The 9,280-nt window shown below is 40.5% G+C and overlaps 1 protein-coding gene across 4 annotated transcripts in view; it reads left to right on the top strand.

Moving 5' to 3' along the window:
- Positions 1–9,280, top strand: part of LOC118329797 (collagen alpha-1(XIX) chain) — a 95,087-nt gene that overhangs the window by 80,111 nt on the left and 5,696 nt on the right. For 3 of the 4 annotated variants that reach the window (XM_035664110.1, XM_035664109.1, XM_035664108.1), the window contains 9 exons: positions 235–279; positions 612–656; positions 754–816; positions 1,268–1,303; positions 2,887–2,931; positions 3,444–3,587; positions 4,399–4,465; positions 4,566–4,703; positions 8,030–8,107. In XM_035664110.1, the coding sequence (XP_035520003.1) occupies positions 235–279; positions 612–656; positions 754–816; positions 1,268–1,303; positions 2,887–2,931; positions 3,444–3,587; positions 4,399–4,465; positions 4,566–4,703; positions 8,030–8,107 (661 nt within the window). Of the gene's footprint in view, positions 1–234; positions 280–611; positions 657–753; positions 817–1,267; positions 1,304–2,886; positions 2,932–3,443; positions 3,588–4,398; positions 4,466–4,565; positions 4,704–5,132; positions 8,108–9,280 lie in introns of all 4 variants that reach the window. The other variant, XR_004796798.1, reaches the window with a different exon arrangement.

The raw sequence follows: 9,280 nt of genomic DNA, 5'->3' as shown, positions 1-9,280 counted from the left end.
AACAATTCCACGCTTCTGCCATCAGTGATTGTGATTTTTCTGTGTAGAAACTTAGTGTTTTTTAGCATTACATTTGTTTAAACAGTGTGGCGCTCGGGAGCATTCATTATACCCAGGTTCAGGCAGTTTCTGATATCAGTATCTGTGTGTCTGCTTGACATGACAGTGATTTATGTGTATTCTCTATGTAACGTGCATGTCATCTATCTGACACGTCTGCAATGTTTCCTGCAGGGTGATATTGGTTTGACTGGTCCTCCTGGGCAACTAGGTCCTCCAGTAAGTGAGATTATTTATTTATTTTCGATTAATTTACTCCTCATACTCCTCCTTGATCAATCATCTGTGTTGTTTCAGTCTGCTGCTGGCAACAAGTCAATGATGTTTCATAAAGTACACAGAATAGCAGCTATCAAAACACAAGTCCCATAACACAACACTACTTCAATTAAGAGCTTGGATATAAACCTGTGGTCTGTTGTGGATTTTCTGTGCAGCTATATGGCTGGTTGGTTTATTATAAATGGGAGCCTGCAGAGGTGCTGTAGATACGACACCATAGAGAACCTGTCAAACACGGTCTGTTCTCTTCCTATGTTTGTGATTGACAGGGGAAGCCCGGAACTCGTGGAGAGCCAGGGATCCCAGGAGAGCCGGTGAGCCGCAGCCTCTAACTCTCTTTGAGCTGTCAATCCACGTGTCATTCCTTTGTCACTGTCGACTGACACATCGGCTGTCTCTGTTTTCTGACAGGGTGAGAGGGGGCCGCTCGGAGAGACAGGATTCCCAGGACCCGAGGGACCCCAAGGTGTTCCTGTAAGGATGCAAGGATGCTACATGAATTCTGTTGCTCTCCCTATATAATCACTACTAGATGTTGCCAAAGCACTGTCCAATCATATCCAGTCTGTAGGGCTTTGAATAGCTCTTTTACATTAGCAGATTTATCCATGGTTGTTTCCGTTCTTTTATTATATGGGGAAAGGAAGAACATGATTCAAGGACAATATGGACAAAATATCTATGTTAGCGACCACTTGTCCTGTAGATGATTACATTCCTCTATGTAATTACCATCAGAGATGGTTTCTGTAATTTTCCCTGTAAGCACACAATGGAACAGTGTTCGCACAGCAATCAGGATCATTATCCCTTGGTTGAGATATCTCATTAACTGTGGAGATTACTAGGAGTGCAACAGTGCTGATCCAATCGAAGGTGGGAGCTGATACAAAATGTCTTTGTTTGTGTTGCACTTCTTGAGCAGGGGAGACCTGGAAAAGATGGAACTCCTGGATACCAGGTGAGTTGTGTGAACACGTTGCAAATCCCCTTATAGAAAGTGCTTTACATCAGCCGAGCTACAGAAAGATGGCACAGCAGATTTTTATCCCCCCCCCCCTCAAGCTACAGCATCCTGAGTGCATTAAAGCCATTTGCATATTTGAGATTTTAACGATAAAAACTAAATGAAATCCTGCAGATTTAAGGCTTTGTTGACTTTAAGTCTTTTTACCCAAATTATACAGTTAATGCTTTCAGGCAATGATAAAATGTTTGTAATAGAGGGCAGTAGACACTTAGATTAAATATGCATTTTCCTGCCTGATGAACCTGGTTAAAATTGAAACAAATAGAACAGTGAAGTCTGCTTTTAGGTGACTGATCAAATATATTACACACTGTTTACTACATAATCACACAGAATGGGCTCACAGCATGCAGAACAGATCTGCTATTGATAGCCATTTATAACACATTATACAGTCGAATACTAAACTGGTTTGACTACGAGTATTGCTGTTTTGCTCTCTAATTTACAAGATTTTTGTCACCTAACACCTCAACGACTGCCCCTGCAGTTTATTGTTTTCTTCTTCTTATTATTAGTTAATATTCTTTCACCAGAATCTCAGCGTTGCATAGAGCCCTTCTACAGTTTTGTCCTCATGTCTTTCTGCAAATGGTGCCTGATTTTGTTTGGTGGGGCAACAGTGCCATCTAGTAGGTGGCTTTGCTTGCTTCCCTACCCAGACTCCTTGCACACTGCTTTGAGGTTTAATGTAATGCTCAGGGAAGCACATTTCAGTGGGCAAGATGATAGATTTAAGCCTCCCATCAGGCATTGGGGAATACAGAGTACTGCAGATTAAAGCAGGCAGGGGAGAACAGCATCACAAAGAGTTGCCCGCTTTAAAACCACATCATGCCAGATTGTCTTTTGCATGGCTCCTGTAATCCAGCAGGAAATTGATACAAAAGATGCTCCCAGAGGAATTGCTGTGAGCACAGTAAAGGGAGGCAATGAGGAGTGACAGGGGGGGATTGGAAGACACAAGATGTTGTGACATGAAGTCAGAGACAGGTATTTTCTCTCCCAGCTCCTCCATACAGTACAGACAGCTGGTGGGAAAGCATCTCAAATGAAAACAGGAGTGATGCAGAGAAGCCGTGACATTGCAGAAGGTGAAACACTATACAGGGAGATATTATACAAGCAATACACCTGAGCTGAGTAAAAAGCAATCAATGCACAGTCATCTGAAAAGTGTACGTTTCTCAAAGTCAAGTAATTCAGGAAAAGCTTACTCGCAGTTATTTTTTTTTTTCTTCAGGCAACAGAACAGAAACTTCTGCAAATATCAGAGTAAATATGAGCAATATGCCAATATGGAGAGCTTAAATAATAGAAATCTCTGCTTCATATGTACTGATTAGATTAGAAGTGTGTTGTGCGTGCTCCTGCATGTTACTGAACATCAACAGTGTGTAGCGAGTGAAAAGCGTCGGCATCAGCATGATTTCTTTTTCCAATTATTCAGAGGTTACTTCTTTTTTTCTATGACAACAAAGCCTTAAAATACATGTTTCTGTTTTTTTCCTAAGGGAGCTACAGGTAGACCAGGGGACAGAGGATCCAAAGGAGAGCGTGTAAGTAGCATCATTCCTGTTTTCCTAAAAAGAAGCTGTTTTTATGACTCAGACTATAATGCAAGGTTTTGATGAATAGTAATGAAAGTCTTCACTTCAGCACAAATATGACTAATCCCCACAAGCACATAAGCACTAGATAAAGGCATTTAACGCTCAGTGCAGTTTCCTATTGTATTTGCGAGGCAAAATTAAAGAGCTCTGTCACACTTCTGCTGTAATCTATTGGAAATAGAGGATGCAAAATGAGGCTTTTAGCTTTATAGTTGGCACCGGAACCTCAGGACAGGTGACTGACTGGACGCATTAGGAGAAATGGGTCAATGTGCTCAGCATGTTAAGTGATACAGTTGGGTGTGAGTCAGGCTTGAAAATACTGATCATGGTGCTATGAATGCCAACCAGGAAATGTAGTTTGGATTGTTATATTGTGCAGGTTGTAAACTCAACCTTATCTAAACAGTTCAGTCGGTACTGCATCATGAAACGCTGAGATATGTCTGGTTATGCAGGGTGATCCTGGGATTCCTGGAGAGAGAGGTGTTCAAGGCGAGAGAGGTCGCATAGGAGATCCTGGCCCTATTGGACCCATCGGAGCGGTCGGACAAAAAGGCGACCCTGGCCCTCCGGGACAGTTGGAGAGTGCAAACCTCTTGGTAAGCTGTATATTCACCTCAGAGCAAACAAAGACTATCCTCCCAGATGATTAAAACCTTAATCATCCTACTTCCTTTCTGAGCTTGTGTAACTAGTTCAGTTCTTGTTCCCCGTATGGAAAAATGGTGCAGCTACAGATTCCTGCATGAAACATCAAACAAGGCTGTGCAAGGGAGGTTGCTGTTCTCTTTCTGCTCAGCGCTTCCCACTCCTCATCTAGGCGCCACAGAGGGTCAGAGAGGGAGAGAGATGGAGACAGAGAGAAAGACAGAGATATGTGGGCGTGCCTAGAGTTCTGCAGAGCAGTAAAAACACCTCCGTGTGTCACAGGCATTTTACACATACTGTACGCAGTCACAACAGTTATATAACGTTCGCAGCAGAGATGAAAAGCTGTTTTGAATGCAATGATTCAAGGTCCAAGGCTACTCTTGCCCTGGAAAGCTCTAACAGTGTTTTTGAAAAAGGTTGACATAACTGACATAAAGTATACCGTCCTGTTTAAACCATGTTATTTTGGGTTTCTGAAACTGTGGCAGAAATACATACATTTCACTGAATCGTTAGAAAAGAGCTGAAAAATGTGAATTTTAGCAGTGATCTCTCCTCCCAGCCCTTGTTTGCAGCACAGATGGTTTTCACAAACAGTGTGTTGATATACATGTCAGGTATCCATTTGATTTTCATGCCGTGATAACTACTGTATCTCGTCTTCTGTCAGTTCACTATTAATGAAAGATGACTTACTGTTGTTTCTTTTTGTTCAAAATGTTTCACTGAAGTTTCTATTCTTCTCCACCACACGCACAGGGTGATCCTGGCTTCACGGAAGAACTGAAAATGTTCATCAGAAATGAAGTTTTAAGGATCTTTGAAGGTACAAATTGTTCCAGATTTATTCAATATGTTTTCTTGCCATCTTTTTACCACATTCTGAATGTTAATTCTTATTTTATTATATATTTCATACTCTGTAGAGAGGCTATCGAGCGCTGCCATGCTGCAGAAGACTCCTGCAGGCATCTTAGCATCACAATTCCAAGGGCCTCCAGGACCTCCTGGCAATGACGGATTACCAGGCCCACCAGGAGAGCCTGGACCTCCTGGTCCTCAAGGTAGGAGCTCAGGCTGCCAGACAGAACTATGGACACTAACACAAACCTAAGGAAAATAACCCTTTCTGTTAAAATATGTATTAGAAATAACACTCTTAACCTATGAGTGCTCAAAACTATTCAACTATTCACTCCTGGTGAAACTTAATTAACCCACTGTTGCCTGATAGAATTGTAATCTGTGTGTGTGGCTACACCATATGTAAACGCCTCATTGGTGTTTAAATATACCAATTAGTCCAACCATATGCTGTACAACTCGTGTATTTAAAGGAGGCCTCAGAGTGAAGTGCAACAGCCTTCAGCTAAAGATGTTATTCTGAATGTAAAGAGTTGGGATGAAACAATTTGAGATTGGCTGGATTGGGGTGGGGGCACCAATGTAGGTTGTATTTTGTAGGGATTCATGGGTATTTTTCTCTTGCTTAGACCCATATATCAATGCAGACTGAGGGGCGGGAAGCAGAGGAAAGGCCAGGAGTGTGGTGTGCAGCGGCTCTCTGGGAAATATGAAGACAAACAGAAGAATTGGCTGTGAATAAGAGAAAGTGTTATCAATGTGGACAGGAAAGAGCCCCAGTATTGATACCTCACTCCAGGAAAGAAAGCTTCTAAAGTACAAAAGGAGCATAGTCAGTAAAGAGGGTGGACGTTCTTTATCAAACTGATACAACTTCCTGACTGCTCATACAACACTAATGGTTCACTGGTCAGGCTTTATACCTCAAACTTGCTTAGATTTGTATTGTGTCCGCAACAGAACTACGGTATCCTAACTTTTGTAGAGGAGGAGTGTGTTGCGTTTTGGTGCAGATCAAAGCACCACTGCATTGGCCTTTCTCTTTGAGCTTTGTATCTACCTCACATTATTCAAGACCATTTACACTTTAACCCACTGCTATAATAATATAAAGTGCTGCTTTCATTCATGAATAATGTAGTGAAAGTAGGCAACTACTCGCCTATAAATATTTGTGCTGTGTTAATGCCATTTGCATTACACATGTCTTGGACTTTGTGTAGCTTGTTTTATTTTTTTATGCTTCAAAAGAGTGTTTTATAGGTGATTCTTAATGCAGCTTTGCAATAAATATTTATTGAAAATAAACAGCAAAGTTATTTCCCTTGATAAATCATAAATTCAACAACTTCTTAATTTTTTCTTTGTTGACTCGTGCCTCCACTCAGCTGGGGAGAGAGTTTGGGGTAATATTTCCTCATTATTTCTCGTCATCCTCTGCTGGAGACTTTGCTCCTCTGGAATATCCAATTTGACTTCTTCTCCAATATGCCAAAATGAATTGTTTATGGAGAAAAATAACCCCTCTGTTGAATTCACAGTCTTTTTTTCCTCATGGTTTGATTTCACATGGGTGAAAGTCTCAGGCTGTTAGAGAATACCCATAAGGAAAAGCATCATTTCTTTTTTGTTTTTTTTGTTTTTTTTCCCCTACTTTGTTGTAATTGAGTGTTCATTTATCATTCTATTTATCTTTTGAGATCGTAATGAAAATACTCACTGATGTAAGTCATTATGTTTGAGTGCATATTTCATAAATTCTACATTTTGTTGTTTTAACATTCATTTTTAATTTTTGTATTTCAGTGCATTCTGTATATTTATTAATACTGACTTAAACAAAGTGTCTTTTATTATATCAGGCTGTAAACCCTGTGTTTCAGAGCTGCTCTGCTTTGTGCTGTACAAATATGGAAATATCAGTAAATATCTCACAGTAATTGGTCTTTGATGGAGCAGCTGTTCAAAGAAAGGTGTTTTTTTCTTTTGTAAGGCATAGCATGAATGAATAGATGTTGCTGTTAATACTGTTTACAACAGTGTACAACAGGTGCAGGGCTGCAGTCTTATCAATCAAGCATGAAAAACCACTCTTTGGCAATGTTATTTTTTATTAACGTATTTTGTCCATTAGTGCCCTTAAAAACAATTTGTTTTCAACCAAGTACAGACGCAGTTTGGCAGTTTCGATTTATCAGAGTGCACCAATCCAGCGTGCCACCCAAGCTTATTGCCCTGTGTGCCTGTGTGCTCAGTATTTTTTTGCTTAAGGTACAGTGCTCTTTTCTCCATGGAACGTCTCCCTCCTGAATGAATGCCCCAGGCTCTGTGAGTGTTGAAAGAAGTCTCATTATTGCAGCAATGTGTGGATAGCCCCTCTCTCTTTGAGACTCAGTTTTGGAGCATTCATAAGCCTTTTTTCTGAGATTTTCCCTGACATGTAAGCGTTGAAGCGTTTCCCCTTTGGGCCAGACAGTGCAATGCTTGATACTCCTGTCAATGTTTCTGATGCACTCCATGCAACCACTGGTCCTGAGACTCCATTACTTTAAGTGCCTCATGGGGAAATATTTTCGCAGCGCCTCAAATTCTTACTTGGTATGCTGCTGTTTTAAACTGTGAATACGTACTGACTCTGCATGGAGTGAGAAAGCCTTTGTGTGCATGTCGTTATAAGCAACTCATTTGCTGGCTTGACTTGACGATTAGTGCAAATACTTCGATTCTGTTTTACTCAGCCTTTTTTTTAACAGACTAAGCATGTCTTGTGTTCATCGCTGCTTGATTTCTTCATCTTAGAGGTAGTCATGCAGCAGTCAATCACCATCATAGTGTTATGCTCTAGCCTTATTTCATTTTATGATCTTGTTTATGTTCTCCCAGTGAATAACATCTCTGAGTCTAGTTTCCATGAAAACACATGATTGTTTTCTGCATCTGTTGCATCTGTCTGTTTTCTATTGAATCTCTATTGAGTCCACCTTTGATTAGGCCTATCTTTTCACTCTTTGAATGCCTTTAGTGACCCACATATCTGACCTCCAATTCGAGAAAGCTGCTTTGTTCTGTTTTGAAATCTTCAAAGACATGTGCTTGTGGTCCTGTTGTTGGCAGAAAGCTGTACAAGCCCACAATGCCTCTTTCTTCGAACATTAGCGCACAGATGGCTTGTTTGATGATTTCTGTTTTGACAGGATGTCAGTAGATACTTTTATTATTAAAAGGTTTGGGATTGAAACTGAGAATCCAGAGAAGCCTGTTTCTACATCAACTACAAAAGCAGCTTTTTCTCAAAATAAGTGCAGACCTGATGCCTGACATTGCCGTCATATTGATGATGTTTATATCATCAAGAAGCTAATCTGTATGAGTCATTGGATAGATATAAAGGTTGCAAAAAGTCTGTCTTCACAGTATGGCATTTGTACTAATCTCACTAACTCTCTTACACACTCCCTGAACATGACACCACACAGTTGTACTTGCAGTATTTGTACTCAGCCAGAGTTTTTGTGTCTGTGCTCAGGATACAGGGGTCAGAAAGGAGAACGAGGTCAGCTCGGACTGGGGTTACCAGGAGATCCAGGACATATGGGTCCACCAGGTAAGAACAGCAGATTGCACTAAAAGGCATGTTTATAAAACAATAACGAAAACTGCACATATCAATATCTTATATTACATACTAATAATATTATTAACAATAGATCAAATGACTGTGTGTAAAGAGAAAAATGCAATTTATAGTTGGGCAACCACAGACATTTATCACCCAACTCTGCAGTTCCCCTCAGCTCTGTGGAGGGTTTTCTCTAACCTCATTATTTTGTTTTTGTGGACCACAACAACAACTGTTTTGGTTCACTCTCACCACTTTTATCGGCATAGTTTTCAGTCACAGCAAACAACTATTTTTAACGTAAAATTGTGAGAAATTATATGCTACCAGAAGTTAGTAACCAGCTTGTGAACATAGTGGAGCATTAAGCTGCTCAATAGGAGTTGGTGGAGACTAAAAACAGAGCTAAAAGGAGAGCGAATATTGGACATACAATGGTCAGGTGGAAACACAACTCCAAATGAATGCCAATGTTGCTCTGCTATAATATGTCAATATTGTCTTTACAGCTTGTGTGAATGAAATGAATGCTGCTTTAAATCTTAATTGTAAGCCTTGAATTTTGACAGAATTCAAAATGTGAAAATGACATTCATTGGAAGGATTTCAAGATATGTTTTTACTGCTTGAGGCTTTAACCTCAGCCAGCCATAGACCAGTAAGTCATAAGGTAGTATTTGTGCCTATAAATCAGCCAGCACCTCTGACAGTCAATAAGCCAGTCATGCTTTCATTATACCACTCTTTTCACAGAATGACCAGGTGCTGCATTGACAGCCTTACCTCCTCCACACCTACCACTGTTTATCAAGTTTTCATACCTGGCCACGGAAAGGAATGAAATGTAGCTTATCTCACTATGATACCAGAGAACCTTAAATTCTATTTCAGCCTTCATTTGGTATCCCAGCATGTTTGAGATAAACACAGCTCCCAGATGGTATTATGTTTTCTAAAAGTCAGGCGCCACTGTGACTTAAATGGGACCCCAATGGAGGACAGAATGCTGCAGTGACGGAGCATTGACGTCCATTCTGTATAGTAAAAAAGCCCAGCTTGGTGTTGTCCTGGACAAAACTTTCACTGCGCACAAGATATCAGCTTGTCCCCTGCTCCTGTGAACTAAAAAATAACTCCCCATAATGTGATGGAGCGATG

This window comes from Morone saxatilis, unplaced genomic scaffold (assembly GCF_004916995.1).
Source record: "Morone saxatilis isolate NCDOM2014 unplaced genomic scaffold, NCSU_SB_2.0 Contig19, whole genome shotgun sequence".
Classification (NCBI taxonomy): domain Eukaryota; kingdom Metazoa; phylum Chordata; class Actinopteri; family Moronidae; genus Morone; species Morone saxatilis.
This window is presented reverse-complemented; position numbering and strand designations above follow the sequence as displayed.